The 21,055-nt window shown below is 51.3% G+C and overlaps 2 protein-coding genes across 2 annotated transcripts; one reads left to right on the forward strand and one right to left on the reverse strand.

Annotated features, from left to right (window-relative positions):
- Nucleotides 1-2,839: 2,839 nt before the first annotated feature.
- LOC101970943 (protein S100-A12) lies at nucleotides 2,840-4,425 on the forward strand. Its single transcript, XM_005331250.5, has 3 exons — nucleotides 2,840-2,989; nucleotides 3,544-3,704; nucleotides 4,173-4,425. Exons 2-3 carry the CDS (start codon nucleotides 3,567-3,569, stop codon nucleotides 4,311-4,313), a joined length of 279 nt encoding a protein of 92 aa, XP_005331307.2. The 5' UTR covers nucleotides 2,840-2,989; nucleotides 3,544-3,566; the 3' UTR covers nucleotides 4,314-4,425.
- Nucleotides 4,426-18,440: 14,015 nt separating this feature from the next.
- Nucleotides 18,441-21,055, reverse strand: S100a9 (S100 calcium binding protein A9). Its single transcript, XM_005331249.4, has 3 exons — nucleotides 20,944-21,055; nucleotides 20,506-20,666; nucleotides 18,441-18,756 (listed from the first exon to the last, which is right to left on the reverse strand). Exons 2-3 carry the CDS (start codon nucleotides 20,653-20,655, stop codon nucleotides 18,559-18,561), a joined length of 348 nt encoding a protein of 115 aa, XP_005331306.2. The 5' UTR covers nucleotides 20,656-20,666; nucleotides 20,944-21,055; the 3' UTR covers nucleotides 18,441-18,558.

Consider the following 21,055-nt stretch of genomic DNA (forward strand, 5'->3'; position numbering starts at 1 on the left):
CTCGCTGAACACCTGGGAGTTTATTTCCTCTCTGGGCACGGTAGCTTCAGAGAAATGACTTGGTGGTGGGAAGATCACTTGTCGTTATGGAGGGACTCCCCAAAGCCAGGCTCTGGGTTAACTTGCAGACGGCTGAGCTGGGTGGGGGAGGGCGGCGGCTGCCATCCTGCCCTACTGGAAGTTGCGGGCATATCCTTCCCTATTTCTTGGGTAACTAAAAGAGTCCTTTGGTTGTCATAACTTTTTTTTTTTTTGTATTGCTGACTTAATTTTTATATTACTTTAATTTGACATAATTTAGTTTGATACAAGTTAAAACTTAGAGAAAAATCACAAGTGTAGGGTTGGACATTCCCATATGCCCTTGACCCACGATGACCAATGTAAACCTTTGTTTCTGTTTTTTTTTTTTTTAAATTCGAAGCTGTCTTGATAACTCTTTTTTTTTTTTAAAGGAGCTATTTTTTTTTTTTTTTTTAGAGAGAGTGAGAGAGAGGGGGACAGAGAGAGAGAGAGAGAGAGAGAATTTTAACATTTATTTATTTTTTCTTAGTTCTCGGCGGACACAACATCTTTGTTGGTATGTGGTGCTGCTGAGGATCGAACCCGGGCCGCACGCATGCCAGGCGAGCGCGCTACCGCTTGAGCCACATCCCCAGCCCCTTGATAACTCTTTTCAGATGCTTGCATGATGACATTCTCTTAAAATTCTCCCTTCTACTTTAGAGTACCTATTTATTTCTAGTTGAGATTGCAAAAATTTGGATCAATCATGCTTTTACCTGTTAATTGTTTTTTCAAATGTCCTAGGTTTTTCTATCATTTTTTCACAGCGATTTGATTGATTTAAGAGAGGGAGTGGTGAAAGTGAGCTTGACTATTTAAAAAGTTTGAATCTTGTGTTGTATTCCACTACTTTTTGTACACAGTGATTTCAGGTGTGGCGGTACTTTTTAAAAATCAATGAACTATCTGGTGGTGGTAAGTTCCGGGTTTGCAGAAGACCTGAACAGAGAGTGCAGAGGGTTCCCATATGCCCTGGGCTGTCTCTGTTTCCCTATTGACCCCCGGCATTGGGGTGTTCGCATGCTAATTGATGGGCTAATATTGATCCTTATGGCCATTAAAGCCCATGGCTTACCCCAGGGTTCAACCCAGCAGCTGTGCCTTCTATGGGGTTTGGTCTAATGACTCATGTGCTGCCTTGTGGCGCGGTACCCAGCGGTTTCACAAACTTTGGTCCCTTGGCTTCCCTGAGCGCCAGTCTTCCTGCACAGCCCAGACCCCAAGGATTTCCTGTTGGGTGGGGAAGACAGGGGCAGCCCCTGGCAGCCAGGAACTTTGCGCGGTGCTTTTTCTGTGACAACACCCTTGATCCCCTACCGCTTCCTTGGCTGGGCACCAAACAAGAGGCCGGTGCCCGGGTGGAGTGAGAGGAGCTTCCTGGAGGCGAAAGGGAGCAGCCACACTGTCGGCTGATTGCTCTTACTCCACGCCTGAGCCCGGCCCAGGGCCTTCCCACAGTGATTTTGGGAGCTTGGGCTGCCTTGAGGGAAGAATTTTTAAACGGAAAATTGAGAACTGACTGTATTAGGGGAAAAAAATTGGAAATAAAGACAAAGGCCTGATATAAAACTCTCTACATCTACTAAAAATCATATATGTATATATTTAAAAGAATGAGCAGGTATCGTTTTATCATAACAATAAAACTATTCTCATCTTAGGGAATTTCTTCATCTGAAAAATAGGGCTGCTTTGAAGGTGTGCTGAGTGCCCAATGCCTCTTCACTTCATGGCAAACAGAGACTCGTTTAGAATAGTTTTAGGTTTATAGAAAAATCGGGAAGATAGTACAGACAGTTTCAACGTCCTGGCACACAGCTTCCCCTATTACTAATATTTTACATTGGTGTGTTACATTTGTTAATGTGAATGCCTCACTATGGATATTAGCAAAATTCCATTTATTCAGATTTCCTTAGCTTAAACTAATCTCTTTTCCACCTGATAGACCCAACCTGATCTTTGCTTAAAATTGGGAGCCATCTCGCCACAAAGCCATGAAAAGCTAATTTCGGCTCTACTATAAATTACTGCAGATTCTGAACCTGCCTGGAATGCCTGCCCGTGCCTTGAACTCACCCATGCCTGGCTCTCTGACCAGATAGCAGCCCTCTCTGAAACTTTATTGAGGCCTCACAAATCTTGGCCTTCCCTGGCCAGACAACGACCCTCTCTGAGGCTCTAGTGACCTTCATAAATTCTGATGTCGGGGCCAGCAAAAACGTAAACTACCATTAGTGTGATGCTCGTCAGAGTTCTGTTATCTGTGACCCCCCCTTTATGTAACTTTCTGGGCTGTAAAGCTGGGCTGCAGGAAAGCTGGGATGCTGTCTTGTTCCCGCTGATTTGGGAGGGAGAGGCAGCCTGGCCGGTGGAAATAATAAGCTTGCTTTAATTTGATTTTAATTGGTCTTTTCTTTCATCCTGGTCTAACACACCTTCCAGGATTACGTGTTTACTTCAATTATTTTGATTCTCATTATTGTTTTTGTTGTAATAGGTTGTCAACAAATACCTCTCCTTCTCCTTCCCTAGCTTGCTCTTAGCCTTTTTTTATTTTTAGGAAGTAGGGTGTGAAGCTGAACTTGAAGGCTGGACACTGGCCCAGGGCTGGGGAATGTGCAAGGCCCCTGGGTGTTGGTGGGTGGCCAGTGCCGGGGCTTTGCTTTGAGCCGAGGAGGAATGTGAAGTTCAGGGTGGGTGGGTGGAATCTGAGCTGCTCAGGTTGCAGTCGAAACCACAAGCCCAAAGCTTCTGTTGAGCAACAGAGTATCTTCCAGCAATTGCTTCAAGATGAATCAGAGAGATTTCTTGACCCAAGGTTGAAGGCGAAGTCTAGACTGCATTATAAAAGCCTCCTGGGCTCACGCTCTTCACCAGTGCCGGCTTTCCGCTGCTGCTCCACGCTTTTGTGCATTGAAGGGTAAGTGTCCTTTCCTTGGCTGGCTCCTTAGGTGTCCCATAGGATTGTGATCGCAGGTGGTCACTTTGCAATCACAGGTGTCAGAGGCCTCCGCTTGCCTGGGCACTTCTGGGCTGCTCCCACATTTTGAATTCAAGCTCCTACGGTGCTAGGTGGATCCAGCCTCAGGCATGGCTTACCAGGGCTGGGGTGTCTGTAGACGTTGCATGGCCAAAGTATGGTTATCTGGGGAAAGCAAAGAGCAACGTCAGCTATAGAACCCTTCGCAGGGAGCCTAAGTGAGCAGTAACCTCTAAATGGTCTTGCCCGGTGGATGAGGTGGCGTGTGACACCACGGGCAACTGGGGTTGATTCTGTCAGACTTTAGACAGTGTCTCCTTCTCTCCTATCCACAAATCAAAAATTCACCGTGGTGCCAACTTGGAGCAGAGAGACCCCAAGTGGATCTGGAGGATGTCCGTCATGGTTTTTTCTGCTCCCTAGATACAGAAAGAGGGGAGAGTGGATGGTAAGGTTTCGGGAGGAAGTGAAGCTGGACCTCTTTTGTCTTCTAGAAGGTGAACTTGAGGTTGGGAAGATGTCCACTTTGGAAAAGCACTTGGAAGGGATCATCAACATCTTCCACCAGTGCTCAGCTCTGGTGGGGAATTATGACACCCTCTCCAAGAGTGAGATGAAGAAGCTGATAACGAGGGAACTTGCCAACACCATCAAGGTAGGTGCTGCCCATCTCGTCACCACTTGTCCTCCCCCGGCACCGAGGAGGTGGCGAGTTCCGGGAGAGGATGGCGGGACAAGGACTGGGCTCCCAAGGGCCTTCTCCCCCTGCAGTGGGGTCGGGCTTCTGCTGCCCTCTCTCACACTCGCTCTCCTTTGGGGCTTTACTCAGTTTCTCACTCTGGGATTTGTGTCCTCAAGTGCCAAGGTGCCGGGGAGGGGAGGCCTGGGTGAGACGCACTGCAGAGCACTTTCCAGGTCAAGCCTTGCCGGAGTCTGGGGTGGCTCGTCTGGAATGTCAGTCCCATCCTCTGTCTTGTCATGTGGCATTCCCCAGTGCCGCCTCAATGACTTAGTGTCCTAGACGTCACTAAACTGAGTCCCGAGGGCTGAGGGGTCCAAGAAGGGTCGGTGGGGGAGTTTGATACTGAGGGGCTGAACTCACGGTCTCTGTTCTCTCTCCTAGAATACCCAAGACCCAGCTACCATTGACAGAATCTTCCAGGATCTGGATGATAATCAAGACGGACAGGTCGACTTTAGGGAATTCCTGTTACTGGTGGCCTCTGTGCTGGAGACAGCCCACAAGAACCTCCACCGAGAGTAGCCACCTCTCTGAGAGCCTTTTCCCCATGTCCTGAGGCGTCTGTTTCCCCCTCACCACAGCCCTGCTTGGCCTGACGGGAGTGAGGGTTAATAAAAATTAATTTCACGAAAAATTCTTAACGGCATCTGTCCACTTTTCTCTCTCTCCGCGCATGGTCCCTTGACTTAGCTACACGTCACCTTGCTATTCTGACAGCCTCATTTAGACCCTTTAAACCCCTGGCTCCATTTGTCTACCCCATATTTACTGAAAGCCCACTGCTTGTTTAGAGAAATATTCATTGAATATTTGTGACAGCCAGAGACCAAAATAACAAAGTCCTTGTCCCCTCAGAGTTTATATTCCACTGGGAAGTAAATGAATAGTCAAACATATATATCATGGTAACATCGTTAGGTGATAATAAATGATGTGAATGAAACTGAAGCAGGGAATTTGGGCCGGGGTAGAAGGAGAAAGAATGGGATGTTAGTTTGGATGGAATGTTTTGGGTATGCATTGGAGGAGAAGTCGGAAAGAAACGAAGGGGAGTGGCCTGCAGATATCTGGCATCCGGGAGTTCCTGACAGGGAAAGATCAAGGTCCTGAGGTGGGCCTAGGCTCAAAGAATGGCACAAAAGCCAGTGTACCTGGCACACAATGACCGAGATGGGGAGTGGGGGTAGGTGGGATACGGTCTGCACGAGAGAGGACTACATCACATCAAGGATATAAAAATTCCTATTTAGATATTTTACATTCTTATCCTTTGTTTAAAGTCTTTGAAATCCAAGGTGTATTTTAGACTTTCAGCATATCTCATAGCTACAGCTACATTTTTTAAAAATTTATGTTTTAGTTGTAGTTGGACGCAATACCTTTATTTTATTGATTTATTTTTATGTGGTGCTGAGGATCCAACCCAGGGCCTCGCACGTGCTAGGCGAGCGCTCTACCGCTGAGCCACAACCCCAGCCCCGCTACAGCTACATTTTAAGGGCTCAGTAGCCGCGTATAGTTCATGGCCACCATATTGGATATTGCAGCCCAAGGTCATTGGTCGGAAGCCGGACTGGGCTAGGAGGCTGGTGACAAGGAGAAATCAGATGCTGAAGACATTCTGAAGGTGGAAAGTGAGAGATCACAGTTTACTCCAAAGGGTTTTTTTTTTTTTATTTTCTCTCTGACATTGAGCTGGGTGTTGGGGATGTAGAAATGAAAGACTAAGCGTTGCCTTCAGGTGCTCGATTCTGGAGAGGAAAACTGAGAGTCAGCAGAAGTTTCCATGTCATGTCATGCGTGTTTCAGCACGGGACACTGTGGGAGAACAGGAAGGTGGCCCGGCTCAGGGGGGTGAGGCTGTTGGGCTTCCTGAAAGAACAGACACTTGGAGATGATATTTGGGGTAGAACTTTGAAAACAGGGAAAATAATCCGGTACTTGCATGTTTCTGAGCATGGGGTTGTAAGGAACAATCTCTCCGGTTCTCTCAGAAGGGACAGGAGTTGGGAAGAACAGAAGTAGGGACCAGGGAGTAGAATGCTATGCTCTGTCCGACCTAGAGTAACGGGCAGGAAGGCCTCTCTGTGTAGACCCTTGATGGTCCAGGCCAAGTTCTTGGCTCAACACCACCCGAGAGGGGTGCGGTCTCCTTTGGTGTCTCTCTCTTGTCTGTGAGCCACAGAGAGGCACAGGCATCGATGTGATTTTGCTTAATGCCCACACCCCAGTGGACCGGGTTGTTTGAGAGCAGGTGCCCAGAACCTGGCAGTGGGGGGTGCTTGCTGTTTGGGTCCTTCCAAAATTCATGTTGAAACCGAATCCCCGACGTAACAGTATGGAACGGTGGTGGCTTTAGGAGGTCAAATACCATGAAAGCTCCACCCTCACAGAGAGGTACGGTGCCTTATTGGAAAGGCTTACTGGGGTGAGTCCCTTTCTCCACCTGAGACTCAGCATTCATCCCCTATGGAGGATGCAGCTCCGGGGCCTCCTCTCGGAAGCAGAGAGCAGCCCTCGCGAGACATGGAATCTCTCAAAGTCCGGGTCTTGGGCTGTGAAGCGTCCCCAAATGGGAGAAATAAAATTCTATTTTATAAGTTCCCCAACCTGCGGCCTTTTGTTGTAGCGGTACAAATGGACTAACTCAGTGTCGGATAAGTATTTTTTTAATGAAAAAATGTGTGCACATCAATAAGGCTATGGGTTTGGTTTTCTCTTTAATTTTTCTTTCTTTTTTTTAAAAAATATTTTTTGATATTTATTTTTTAGTTATAGGTGGGCACAATATTTTATTTTTAGGTGGTGCTGAGGATCGAACCCCGTGCCTCATGCATGCTAGGCGAGCGCTCTACCACTGAACCCCAGCTCCAGCCCTAAATTTTGTTGATACCAAGGTTTGAACCCACTTAACCCCTGTGCCACATCCTTTGGCCTTTTATTTTTTTATTCTGAGACAGAGTTTAGCTGAGTTGCTTAGGACCCCACTAAGTTTCTGAGGCTGGCTTTGAATTTGTGATCCTCCTCCCTCAGCCTCCCCAGCGGCTGGGATTTCAGGAGTGCACCACCACACCTGGCGGTTGGTTTTCCACAAAGGGTTCCAGAGGAGAACAGAGAGTATGAGCCCGGGGTGCAGGAATGATGTCTGAAAGGGCCAGGTGGGTTAGTGTTCCAGTCTGGTCATCGGGAGTCAATGGAACCTCCCTGTCCTCCGATCCTGCCTCCCTCCCGCTAACGCTGATGCTCTGCTGGGATGGATGGGGAGCTTGGAACAGGAGCAAGCCCTGCCCTTGGGAATCAGATGGCTTTATCAGAATGTCAAGGTACCCAAGGAGAGGCCCCCAGGGCAGAGCCCTGGGCTCTGGCAGACCGGTCACTGGCTGCCAGCCTCTCTTTCAGCAGCAGGCACAGCTCAGAGGGTAGCATCTGAGGGAGATCTAAGGGACGCTCTACCCGTGGGTAGATATGGGGAAGTCCAAGAGGCGCGCTGCCCATTGTGGGGACACAGCTTGGCCTCGGGCTTGTTGGGTGAGAAGCCACATGGAAATGACGTGCAGGACGCTGGGATCCCCGGTCCCCGCGCTGGTGTCTGAGCGGAGCAGAGAGGAAGCAGGGAGGGTTGAAAGTGTGCGAGGACGGGGCAGGGCAGGAGGCCAAAGACGGTGAAGGAGGATGGCAGAGGAGGAAGGGTTGGAACCCAGAGAGGACGGTCCTGGGATTGTCAAAGCCCGGAAGCTTCCATCACCATGTTTCCCTCACTTTGAGGAATCCAAAGGAGTTTTAGAATTTCAGTTTCAAGGAGCTTCAGACTAGGCGAACACTAAGTTGTCACCCACTTTTGACGTCCTGAGAGACTACGACTGGATGGAGGGGGATTCTGAGGAGGCCCAGAAGGGGAGCGTCGCTTCACGTGAGGGTACCCAGGGTGACCTCCCCAGGGTGCACTCGAGGGGAGCAGTCGAGGGGATGGGGACTGAGTTCTGTTTCCTGGCTCTTCTCCTCGTTTGGCCACTTACTCATTGTGAAACTTGGAACAAAGAACTTCAAATCTTTCAACTTTAGTTTCCTCCTCAATCACACGGGGCTAACCATGGGAGCTTTCTCCCAGGGTGGGTGGGAGGCTTAGCTGGTCTCCAAGCATCTGTCAGCCACTTGGCCCCAGACGCCGCCCGGGAAGTACTTAAGAGAAATTAGTAAGAAGGGAGTTAGGATTTGCATATGAGGCGTCTCCGCAAAGCTCCTGTGTTAAGGCAGGAATGCTCTGAGGTGAGATGAGCGGACTGTGGGAGCCGAGACCCATCAGTGCGTCCCAGTTCGAAGGGCCTGGGTGGTGACTATAGGCAGGAGGGGCGCGCAGGACGAGGTGAGTCACCGGGACCTGCCCTGAGAGGCGCATCTTCCCAGTGGCCTTTCCTTCTCTCCCCCTTGTTTGCTTCCTTCTGCCGTGAGCTGAGCGGTGCTTCTGCACACACCCTCCTACCACGAGGTTCTGCCTCACCTCGGCCCAGAGCAGTGCAGGCAGCTGCCCATGCACGGAACCTCTGAACCTGTGAGCCAAACTGAACCCTCCCTCCTCTAAACTGTTCTTTGTTCTTGTCAGACTGTGATCACAGAGATTCGAAGGTGATTAACACAAACAACAAGGCAGTTTGTACAAGGGATAATTGCAGCTCACCTATTCTCTGCAATGTATCAACAGGTAGAGATTATTTTACACTGAAGCAAAGATTAACGTTAAATTTAGGGGAAGCTTGGGTCGTCAAGTAACCAGGGGTGACTATACAATAGCTTCCTTTCTTTTATTTCTCAAATATTTAGTTTTTAGTTGTAGTTGGACACAACACCTTTATTTTACTTATTTTTATGTGGTGCTGAGGATCGAACCCAGGGCCTCACATGGGCTAGGTGCGTACTGTACCGCAGAGCCACAACCCCACCCTACAATATCTTTCTTTAAAGGCCTTTGAACTAGATCAAGCTGCTGTGTCATTTAATGCACTCACACGTATTTCTGATCATTTTGGATGTAAATCATAGTAAAACCAACAACCAAGAAGAAGAACAAAACCCAGTGTATTTGCTGTAGCGAGAACATTCACTAGGATTCTTTTCCCGCTATAACAACCTGCTGAGCCACAAACTGAGCTGAAATCATAGGAAGAATTCATGAACTGATAAATCTAGTCAAGAATCCATCCGTCAGAGGCATGCAAGGGTGAAAACAGCCTTCGAGTTGCAATCACTCGAGATGGATCGACTCCTGCTTCAACTGCTTCTTGGCCTTGTGGCTTGGGCTGGTGGCTGTGCAGTTCTCCGAGCCCAGTTTTTCTATCTGTAAAGTGTTTGCACTAGTGACCGCTAGTGCCTTCATGAGAACAGAGTCTAGACTCCGAGACTTCAGCAGGTGTCATTAAACAAGCAAACAAACACAAATGCTGTTAGGATCACGGAGCCACAGAGAGCGGATCTGTCCTCCCGTGTCCACTATCAGCCTCTGTCCACCCGCTGAAGCTCTTTGTCCCGCCCCTCCAGAGCATGCTCCGGTTTTCCCAGGAACTTTCGGACTTCCCGGGTTTTGCTCTCGCTCTCTGGTTTCAGTAAGCGAACATCTGGCAAGAACAATTAAAGGAGGGTAAGTTCATTGGGGGCCTGTAGTTTCAGAGGTCTCTGTCCAGCGGCGGTCAGCTCCAATCTTGGGGCCTGAGGTGAGGCAAACCGTCATGGCTGAAGAATGTGGCAGGACATGGCACCAGGAACACAATACATACCCCAAAGGCATGCCCTCCCTGGGGACCCCCTTCTCCAGCCACACCCCACCTGCTTACAGTGTCCACCCAGTTAGTCCCCATCGGGGGATTTGGGAGACGCATCTAAACCACACGGTGCCCTGTGATCTCTGGGTCTTCGGTGCCCTGGCTTCTCTCCATTCCCAGCCCTGCCCGTGTCTCCTCTCCTGTGGGCACTAGGCTGTGTGGCTCTTCTCTGGTTCTGTCACTCCTACGGATGCCCCAAGGTCCAAATCGAATCTCATCGTTCAGGGCGTTCACCTGCCCATCCCCCCGTGGCACCCTTCTATGGAGAGGAGAGTTTTAGGCTGACCTGCCTGTTCCTCTCTCAGGGTCCTGCTGGGCTGTGGCATTACCGTATGGTAAAGGACACTAAGGCTATTCCAGTGGGTGCTGCATGTACCACCCTTACCCTTGAGAAGACATTTTGGAAGGCTGCGGGCATGCCAGAACCAAGCCCGCCTGTGTACCCGGGCCTTGGAGGTCAGCCAAAGGGCCTGGGGTCCACAGAGAGACCGCCAGCAGCCCCTGATGTGAGACTGGCCAGGACTCGCATCACTTTGACTTGGCCGACTGAATGGAAGCAGTTAAACTGTAAAAATCTGGAGGGCACAGACCCTGACTTCCTGCCTCGTGACATAGGCAGCACGTCCTGTTCCCTCCTTAGCAAGGCCTGGCCTGGTCACCTACGCTCCCAGCAGTCACTCGATCACATCTTCCTCGGGTTTTTCTGGGAACCCACCGCCTTCTGAAATGGCCCCGGGTGGTTTCCTGCTCCACTCTCCCCAGCTGCGGACCCCCAGAGAGCAGGCCTCCCATGACGGTTGACCTGGAAGGGAGCCCTGCGTGCGTTTGGTGGACACTCAGTGTGTACTTGCAGCATGAAGCCACACCCAGGAGCGGTGGTTTCCCTGAGTGGAGTCACGGTGCTTGGCCAAGGGAAGGAAGGGCTGGCACCGAATGCCAGGAAGAGGCTTATGGAGGTGCTGGGGGCCTGGGAGGGGCTGGCAGCAACGAGCCACAGCATGAAGTGTTTCCAGGCCGTGTCACGGAGTGGGCCTCTCTCCCAAGGACCTGGCAGTGTCTGAAGGCAGGGGTCATGGCCTCCCTTCCCCTTTCCCTAGACTCGATACCCCCGGCTCTTCAAGGAAGGCCATGATGATGTCTTGGTCAGTGGCAGACTGAACATGGGACAAGAGTCTCTTAGGATTTCGATGGAGCTGGAAAATTTCTATCACCTGGTGGTGACATGGATGTACTCTGCAGCGCCAGGCACTGCTCACATGATTGTGGTGACACTGGTGTAAACTCACTTGGCCAGTTGTTTAAAAGAACGAATGGCTCACACAATTATGTGCAGTACATCAAAACTGACAAAGATGAGAAACGACCGTGTGACTGGTTTATGTGTTTACTACACCCTGATTTTCATTGTTATTTTGTGGTGTGCTCCTCCTACTGAAATTTAAGAAGGTTTACTGTACAACCACTAGTGTGAAGAGAAACCTACAGAATGGGATAAAATCTATACCACATGTACCTCAGATACAGTATTTAATCTCCAGAATATACAAAATACTCAATACCCCCCCCAAAAAAAAACAACAACAAAAAACCCAAGTAACCCAAACAATAAATGGACTAAGGAACTGAACAGACACTTCATAGAAGAAGAAATACAATCAACCAACCAATATAGGAAAAAGTGTTCAACAGCTCTAGCAATTAGAGAAATGCAAATCAAAACCACCCTAAGGTTTCATCTCACTCCAGTCAGAATGGCAATTACCAAGAATACAGGCAACAATAAGTGCTGGCGAGGATGTGGGGAAAAGGTTCATTCATACATGGCTGGTGGGAACTGCAAATTGGTGCAACCACTCGGGAAAGCAGTATGGAGATTCCTTGGAAAACTTAGGATGAAACCACCATTTGACCTAGCTATCCCACTCCTCGGTTTATACCCAAAGGTCTTAAAATCAGTACACTACAGTGATGCACCACAACCATGTTTATAGCATCTCAGTTCCCAAATAGCTAAACTGTGGAACCAACTTAGGTACCCTACAACAGATGAATGAATAAAGAAAATATGGTATATCTATAAAATGGAATATTACTCAGCCATAGAGAAGAATGAAATTATGGCATTTGCAGGTAAATGGATGAAGCTAGAGGCTATCATGCTAAGTGAGATAAGCCAATCCCAAAGAACCAGAGGCTGAATGTTTTCTCTGATTTGCAGATGCTAATCCACAATGGGGGTGGCTAGGGAAGAATAGAGTTACTTTGGATTAGTCAGAGGGGAGTGAAGGGAGGGAGGGGATATGGGAGTAGAAAGGATAATAGAATGATCTGGACATTATGACCTTGTGTGCATATAGGATTACATGACCCGTGTAATCCTATATCACGTACAACCAGAAGAGTGGGAAGTTATACTTCATTTATGTAGTCAAAATGCATTCTGTTGTCATGTATAACGAATTAGAACAGAGAAAAAAAATGTTTACTGTGAAAACAGTACGCTGCATCTGACGGCAACCGCCTTGTACACCTCGTGTTTACTGAGCCACTGTACTGCATCAAGAGGCCACCCAAAGTGACGGACCTGTTCCTTCCAGCTTCGTGGAAGCACACTCTAGATGTTTGTACAACAGCAAGTTGCCTGGTCTGTGTTAAAGGACACACATAAATGGGTCTCCTCTAGTGACTTTCTCCTTTTGTTATTAAGAGGAGATTTGGAAACTGAACTCCGTGGGTTTTTTTAAGGAATCATCCTGTCACTGGACATGGGACTGAGGAGGTCCCTCCAAGGGGGCAGTGGGACCTCAATTTGGCCCAGGCAGGTTCTTGACTTGTACCACCAAAAAGAATTCCAAGATGCATTGAAAGCAAGGCACAAGCAAAGGCTTATTACAGGGCAGGTATACACGCCCCAAAGGCAAGATGTGGAAGACCCTCACGTTTCGGAGAACGGAAGCACCACGCGCTCAGGGATGAGCTCTCTGAGGGTATATATGATATTCCTGGGAAGAAATGTACAAGTTCCCAGGCAAGCTTTTTTTTTTTTTTTTTTTTTTTGAAAATCAAGTCTCATGTCAATCACTTGATATTTAGGGTTCAGAATGTTTCCTCTTGGTTAAGCAATGGAGCCATAAATCAGATGTAAGCATACGTGTCGGTCTTTGACTCTGAGGCATTGAAATGAGTGATGCTTTTGTTCTGGTTGGTCTGGTAGAAGTCAATGCCGGGGTTTTGTTTATGTGACAGACAAGCAGGGCTGGTCACGCTCCTAGGTCCCGGGCTCCACCGAGTGAGGGTCTCTTTCTCTGTCCCTGAGAGTTCACCTGCCTCAATCCCTGTTAGATAGGAGTCCTAGCTCCTTCTCAAAGGATTCCCTGAAGGGTCCCGGGTGACACAGGGCTGCTTTTCACCTCGGAGAACTGGAGGTGGGGGATGCAGAAGGCAGCCGTGGGGAAGGGCTCTGAGGGAATATGGAGTAGGTGGAGGGAGAAGGAGAGGGGCGAGTCAGGAGGGAAGGGGCGAGAGTTGGGGCAGAGGAGAGAGCAAGGCGAGGACTCATACTGGGCTGGGCTGCCCGGGCCCCACCCCGGGATCCTGCACTCTTGCTGTGCCAGCTGGGTGCCACCCTCCTCTTCTCTCTCATCTTAGGCCTTGGCAACGATCCCCCTCCTCACTGTAAGTTCTGCCTGTGACAATTGTGGGCAAAAACGGGGGAACTCATGGTGGACGGGGAAACCTGTAGGCGGCCGGCGACTCCCTACTGGGCGTCGAGTTCCCTGTCTCTTGGGACTGGGGGGGATCTTAAAAGATGGGTGGAGTCCACCCTGGCCAAGGAGCTGACCTTGGGATAGAGGAATTGGTTCAGGTCTGAGCCCCAGGACGCAACAGGACTTGAGCAACCAGTTTCAGTCCTGTTGTCACCGTGGGGCCTGGAATGTCAACACCCATGATGCAGGGCTTTCTAAACTAGAAATTTTAAGCAACTGCTGGGAGGGGGCAGGGCTCTGAGGTTGGATCCTGGAGTTTACTTCAGAGCGGGGCCTGCATCAGGGTTGGGTAAGATTGCTTCACGGGGCTGGTGAAAGCAGCTGCCTCTCTTCCCGGCAAGTTCTTGGCAAACAGCATCAAATTATAGCATCTTGTTTATCCAATAGGGGATGCAGGTTGGGCCTTTCCTGATGGAGCCTGGGATGGTCTGAGATTACGAACAAATCTGCGGTTTCTAAGAAGGGCCACTGGGGTCTCTGTTCAGTCCCCACCCAGAGTATTGCAGCAGGTCCCCAACAAGCGGGAAGTCCCTGGCCCTGGTGGGTGTCCCCTGTCCACTAGGATCTCCTCCCATACCCCTCTCCTCTCCCCTTCCACCCCTGCTGCTCCTCATTCCTGTTCAACCCCACACCTGTCACTTTCAGGCCTCTGCCCACCTGCTCTCCTCCTGCTGAAGCACCTTCTGGTCTGTTCTGGAACATTTATAGCCCCCAGCCCCAATGCATCTCTGATCCCCTCCCCTCCAGGGAGACAGTCCCTGCCGATGGGCATGGTTCCCACTTCAGCTCCATGGAGCCTCCAACCTCCCCTGTCGTTTGTCTTCCTTGTTAGGATAAGGTGAGGACCTGTCCTGTTGCGCTGCAGGTCTGGGAGTTGCTGGACGGCAGAGCCAAGTCTTATTTATCTTGTTCCCCTCTTGCAGGTTTACGGGGTCCAGTGGACACCTGCTGAGCGAATGAGCAGGGAGACAAGTGAATTCATGTATTCCCCCCAAATTCCAGAGCCAGTCCATGCCGCCCAGACCCTGGAGGGCTTTCAGAGCCGGCTACAAATCTGGGCAGAGTCCAGCAGCTCAGGTCACCATGGCGCGCCTTCCTTGTTCTTCCTAAAAAAGACATCCAGAAGTTCAGGTTCCACTGCTAGCCAGATGGGAGGCAACTCCCTCTTCTAGCAACTGGGGGACAGTCATCTCTGGTTCCTTAGACACTACGATCCTGGGGGAACCCCAAGTTCATGTTTCTCCAAAGAACACGCTCATCTGAGAGGCAGCCTCTAGCTCTCCCTGCAGTGGAAATCTTTACCGGGACCCTCTTGCTCTGTGTCTGAGGGAAGAGGCTCTGCTCCCCTTTGGTCATCAGGACCATGTCATCTGTTTAATGCAGGGGACTAGTGGGAAGGAAGGGGCTAAGCTACCTTGACCAGCTCTGTTCAGATCCCCTGGGGCCTGAGAGAGTGGCTTGCTGTCAGACCTTCCCTGGGTTCTAAAACAGAACCCTGCAGCGAGACAGAGTTTGTGGAGAGATGAGGGCAAGAGGATGCATTGCCAGCACCTAAACGGGTCCATTCTCTCTGCTGTGTCAGCCTCCAAACTGCCAGGCAGCTGGTGTGTGCAACCTCTGGGTCCTGCCTGTGAAGGACCCAGGTCTGTTCCAACCTCTGCTTCCGACTCCCTAGGGCCCTAGATCCATCCATGATGCTCAGAGTCTGCACTGTGCTGAGATCCGGGGACGTGGAGCAGGACAACCACATCCTGGTTTCAGGAGCTCACAGTCAACTTGCAGACAAGGAATTCCAAGTCATAATTGGACATGCCATGGCAGAGCTGTCAAGATGGGCATGGTGGCGCCTGCCCGTAATCCCCGAAATCGGGAAATAGAGACGGGAGGATGGCAAGTTTGAGGCCGGCCTCAGCAACTTAGCAAGAGACCCTGTCTCAGAATAAAAAAATAAAAAGGGCTGGGGGTTAGCTCAGGGGTAGAGCGCTCCTGAGTTCACTCTCTAGTACTGGTGTGGGAAAGGGGAGAGACAGAGGGGAGAGGGGGAGGGGGAGGGAGAGAGGGAGAGAGAGGAGGGAAGAGAAACAAGGATCAGAGTTCTGGTCTTGAGAAGGGAGGGAGGTGGTGGGGGGCTTCAGAAGTCAGACGCTGGCTGAGACTTGATGGATACTGAGGAACTTTCTAGAGACACCAGGATGGGGAAGAATGTTCCTAGTGTGAAAATGAAGAGGCTGGAAGAAGACTGGGCGTATTTATGGAGAGGGTTTTGGGGAACTGGATGGGTGGACGGTTGAAAAGGGATTAGATTTATTCTGTGTCTCACATAGTTCTGTTCCCCCGAAGGAGGGGGACTAGGATTAATGTGTACCAGGCACCAGGAGACGGGTCTTGGCTCAGTGTAATGAAGGATGTTCGGGGTGTCAGAGCCAAAGGAGGAAGCCCCACTTCCCTGGAGGAATTCAGGCAGGGTTGGTTCAACCTCTTGGCAGGGACGTCGGGGAGAACCACTCAGGGGTGGAGCTGGGACAGCTCACATTCAAGCAATGAGTCTCCATTTTTTTTTTCCCCACAGCAAATCTGTTTTTCTTCAAATCCAAAGTTCCAGTGTGTGTGTGTGTGTGTGTGTGTGTGTGTGTGTGTGTGTGTGTGTGTGTGACATAAAAGCAGATTTGAGTCAACACAGTGGGGGAGGGGCCTTTGGTTCCCATAAGCCTGCATCTCCAACCTTCAGGTTCCAGGGTCTAAGATGTTAACCCAGAAGCCTTCCATTTACATGGCTTACTCACACTTTCCTCCTCCTCCTCTCCCCTCCACCTTCCTCTGAGAAGAGAGCACCTCAGGAATTTTAGGACATTTAAACAGTTGGCGTTTGTTGGGATCCTCCTATGCTCCATCCATCCCTCTGGGTGCTGGGGCTAAAGTGAGAATAAGACAAGGGAATGGACTTTGCCACCCCCGAGTTCACAGTCTAGTGTTGCAGACAGAGTCACAGGTACATTTCGGGGACATTGTGGTCAGTAATGGGCAGAGAGTGGTGGTGGGGGGAAGCACCCGCCTGCCTTCCCCTGAGCACCGAGTCCAGTGCTGGCGCTCAGGCCTCCTGTCCCAGGTTGCTTCTTTCCCCTGTGCCAGCCGCACTCAGAAGAGGGTAAAGGGGGTGAGGCCTCCCTGGACGTGCGGAGGGGTAGGAGCCGTTAGAAGATGCACCAAGTCAGGCACTGAGGGCTGGTGAGGGCTTCCCAACTCTGTACCCAAACCCACAGCCCGGAGACATCCGTGGGCTCCTAAGTCCCCACTCCCACAGTGGAGGCCTGGGGGCTTCAGAGTAGGAGCATGCTACCAGCAGCTGGGGACTCGCGACAGTAGGTCACAGCGGGAGGCTGCCTTCTCCTTGCTCAGCTCTAGGGAAGGAAGGGGGAGACTCAGGCAGTGAAGTGGGTGGGCTTCTCCTGGCACTATTTGATCCACTCTGCTCCTGTGTGACCTTGCACTAGTCTCTGCTGTATGGGTCTCTTCATTTATTTAAAAAAAAAAAAAAAGGAATAGAGGACTGTTAGTCCTTCTTCAACTCCCCCAATCCCAATCCTGTGTCTTCTCCCTGCGGCAAGGCTGGGGGCCTCTGTCGCTGGGGAAGACGTGCCTCTGAAGCAATGTTCTAGAGTTCCCAGAGAGACGGGGAGCTTGACCCAGGACCAGCAGGGCTCTTGGCATACGCGACGGAGAAGAATTTCAGCATGAGCCCATCAAAGACATAGACAGGTGTTTATTTAGGAAAGAAAATACATAGTCAAGGGGGAAGGGGGCAATCTCAAGAAGAGCAAGGAATACAAATTCAGGGAAGATGTGGGTTCTCTCCACAGCAGCAAGCCCTCGTGTGGGGTGGAGCCAGGGTGGAGTCACTCCTGGTGTGGGGTGGAGCCAGGGTGGAGTTACTTAATTTCTTGCCAGTTTTCCCCGAGCTTGCACATTTTTGGTCCTTTTACAAGAGCCTGGGCTAAGGGCATGCCCCTCAGGATTTACGACTCTTCCTCCTGAGCATTTTCTGCATCTCCATGGCTTATGAGTGATTTTTGAGATGCAGTATCTCTCTCTTGATCCTGAATCTCATGCAGGGAACCCTGAACTGGGCTGTGGTTTTTGCAAGGCCCACACCAGCTGGTTGTGACCTGGGATTTTAGGAGCAGAGGTCAGGGAGATGAAAGAGGAGTCACTTGGACGTCCCTGAGGTGGGCACCTGGGTCTGGGGGATGCAGGTTTTGCAGAGAGGAGTAAATCCCACTGGCCCAAGCTCTCAGCTACCAACCAGGTGCTGGAGAAATCTCCACTGCAGCAGGGAGATCAGCTGGATCTTGAGGCTTAAAATCTGAATCTTCAGGCCCCAGATGATCTGCGGACTCAGGGTTCAAGCCCTCCCTGGTACTTCTGAAGGTTTTACCGGGCCTTGTCACTCCACCGTCCTGCTGGGGCTGGGGTAGGCATGGGCTCACTCCTACGCCCACTCACTGAGCACCCCGCCCCCTAACCCCACATTTAGGATGCTAGGTCTGTTAGGAGAAATCCAACTGCTGTCTTGGATCCAGAAACGAGTTGGTATGTAATCATCCCCATTTGTCCTTGTTCCCACTGCCCAAGTGTTTTTTTCCCCCAGATGTGGCATCATCCTGGTCCCTTTCTGGGAGACTTCAGAGGGTTAGAGTTCTAATAGAGAGAGATGACCATCTGGACAGTGATGGGCCAGGCAGGGCTGGGAGGGGGTAAGGAAGTACGTGGCACACTGAGGGACAGGGATAGCCTGCTTTTGCTTTCTGCGGGGACCAGGCCGTGTTGACAGGCAGGACAGGGTGATGGGACCTGAACCGGAGGGTCTGATGTCAGGGAGGAGGACATGGTCAGGTAGGTGAACCCACGAGGTCCAGAACAGAGCCACGTGTTTCTGGTTCTCCTTTTGTTCTGACCCGATGGAGGGCGGAGCTGCAGACACGGGTGGGCTGTCCACCCCTCCTGATCCCCTAATCCCTCAGACTCCCGGGAAGGACAACTTGGGACGGTGGCAGAAGCAGCACACGGAGTCCTTGCACGGTGAAAGACTTTATTTCCCCTTGACCTCACGGCCACAGCCAAGGCCGTGGGACCCATCATTCCCTGTGGCCCTGGCTGGCCAGATGCAGGGTGGGTGGCGTGGCCTCCCAATTAGCAGGACCCCCCCCCAAGGCCTGGCCCGTGGCTGTGACCCTCCGTATTGGAGGCGTTCTTGTGCATCTCCTCGTGGGAGGCATGGACCAGCTTTGCTATCAGCATGACGAACTCTTCAAAGCTCAGCTGCTTGTCCACGTTGGTGTCCAGGTCCTCCAAGATGTGATTGATGAGCTTCTCATTCTTACCCTCTTTCTGTGGGTGGGGGAGAGAGGGCAGTAAGGGCTGGGTATGGCCAGGGCGGGGGGACCCAGGAGCACAGTGAATGGCCAGATAGCAGATGAACGGGGAAGGTCGGCCCCCGTTAAAGACACTTCAAGAGGACCATTGACGGGGGAGCAGACACTAAGCGTGTGCTGAACACTTTCTATTTGGTTCCCCAGACCTGCCCTCCAACGTGAGGACCCTGGCCCTCTATTTTACAGAAGGTGGTCCTACACTTTGCAAGTCTAGACATATCCCCTCGTTCGATCTTTTTAACAACTTGAACAGGTGGAAATCGCATCTTCCTAGGAAGACTTGGGTCTTAGAGAGGCTCAGCCGTCCCGGGGTCGAGCAGGCCTGGAAGCCCAGAGGTGGAGAAGCAGAGTCAGGTCTGCCTTGGGCCTGTGGCGTCCTGTTCTCTTTACTCCCCTCAGTCCCCCTCCCCTCCTTCCCTAGAGGTCACCAGTTAGTGAAGCTCATCCAGCCTCACGTCGGGGGGAGGCACTTAGGAAAGCAAGCTGCTGGGAGGTCCTGGGCGGGGGCAGAGCCTGGAGGGGCTCTGCTGACCTCACAGGGTAAGACAGAGCATGCCAGGAGGATGGGGGCCAGGTGACGGGGTCCAGATGAGCCCAAGAGAACCAGCTGCCCGCTCGCTCTGCCATTCTCTGGCTGGGACCCCTCTGCTCAGCCTTCTCCTGGACTCTGGTGGCCCATCTTGTAGGTCCCCTTCTTAGCCTACCACTTTGCTTCTGGCAGGGGACCCTGGGGTGGGGGACGGGGAGCACGTGGGTGTCCCACAGAGGAGAATGTCGCCCACACGGCCTCCTGGTGCCCTGTCTACCTCATCCAGCCTGAGACCCTCACCTGCAGGGAGTTGTCACTGTCCCTCAGACCTCCCAGGGTGGCCATTCTCCATCTTACCAGGGAGGGGCGAGCACCAGAGGGGGATGGGGACTTACCCCAGGACGGCGGGCCCTGGGGACAGGATGGGGCCTGGGTTCTACGTCCTTCTTAGTCTAGGCCTCTGTTTCCCCATTTCCCCAGATTTATAAAGAAAACAGAAAGAGTGTGGGAATGAACCCTTCCTTTTCCTGGAAAGCGTTTTCAGAACAGGGAAACATGGGTTCTCCACGTGCTCCTTATTTCTCAGTTTTCTTCCCTGGACCGGTGGGATTGGAAAAGCCCTCTAGGTCCACCCCACATTCCCAGCTCAGTCTTAGCTTCCTGCCGAGCGCTGAGTGTAGGTGCTTCCCTTCCCAACACTGTCACCTAAAGAGGCTCTTCCTGTCCACCCCTCCTAATCCCCTCTGCCCTACCCACCCAGACCACCACCCTATTTGTTATCTCCCAGGCACTTAGAGGAGTTGGATTTATCTGTTCCTTTGTTGTGTGTCTCCCACCACAGGGCTTCACACACAGCACATGTCCAACCACACAATTTTTTGCTGCCTAGCTTTGAGCACCTCTAGTGCCTCTGGGTAGAAGAAGCTAGTATTCTCCCTTTCTCTCTTTTGGTAGGAGTTGAACCCAGGGGTGCTCTACCACTGTCTTATACCTCAGCCCTTTATATTTCTTATTTTGAGGCAGGGTCTGGCTGAGTTGCCTAGGTTGGCCTCAAATTTGAGATCCTCCTGCCTCAGCCTCCTGAGTGGCTGGGATTCCAGGCAAGTTCCCGGCTACAGCTTTCTCCTTGATTGCCGCAGACAGCACCCGCTCCTTTCTCTTTGACCAAGGCCCTACCTTGAGGTAGTTTTGCAGCTCTTTCTGCACCATCTGTATGAATTCCTTCTGGTTCAGGGTGTCTCGGTTCCCTAACCTTACTGCGTACTGGTGAAAGACGTCGATCACCGTCTCTATGCTGCGTTCCATCTGTGACAATTCGGAAGCCATCTTCTTGCACTCTGTCAGAATAATGGAGAAGCAAGGATTGGGACATTTAGAAGAGAGAACAGGCTGCCAGGCTGCCTTGATTGTCCTCTGGCCACAGGCAGGAAGGAAGGGAGGGGGAAAAGCAGTTGGGCATGGAACACCCAAGAAATGTGAAGGATGCTAGAGAGTATCCAGGGCCAGACCAAGGAGGGCTTCCAGGAGGAGAGTTTGGAAGAAGGTTGGGTGGGAGGAGAAGAGAAAGAACTGGAAGGCAGGCTTCTGCCAGTGCGCAGTGAGTAGCTCACTCACCAAAGTCCAGGATCCTACAGAGCCTCTGACAGGGAGGTGCTGGCTTGGCATTTATAGGCAGCTCCGGGCCAGCGCTCTCTGGGCAGGATTGCTTCACAGGCCATGGGTTTGG

The sequence above is a fragment of the Ictidomys tridecemlineatus genome, chromosome 11 (assembly GCF_052094955.1).
Source record: "Ictidomys tridecemlineatus isolate mIctTri1 chromosome 11, mIctTri1.hap1, whole genome shotgun sequence".
NCBI classification, from domain to species: domain Eukaryota; kingdom Metazoa; phylum Chordata; class Mammalia; order Rodentia; family Sciuridae; genus Ictidomys; species Ictidomys tridecemlineatus.

What these genes read in the sequence shown, in the direction of transcription:
- LOC101970943 (XM_005331250.5), top strand. Translation starts at nt 3,567, where the DNA reads ATGTCCACTTTGGAAAAGCACTTGGAAGGGATCATCAACATCTTCCAC. An exon ending in AACTTGCCAACACCATCAAG is followed by an intron (nt 3,705 to 4,172) that starts GTAGGTGCTGCC and finishes TCTCTCTCCTAG; the next exon opens with AATACCCAAGACCCAGCTAC.
- S100a9 (XM_005331249.4), bottom strand. Translation starts at nt 20,655, where the DNA reads ATGGCTTCCGAATTGTCACAGATGGAACGCAGCATAGAGACGGTGATC. An exon ending in AGCTGCAAAACTACCTCAAG is followed by an intron (nt 18,757 to 20,505) that starts GTAGGGCCTTGG and finishes CCCCACCCACAG; the next exon opens with AAAGAGGGTAAGAATGAGAA.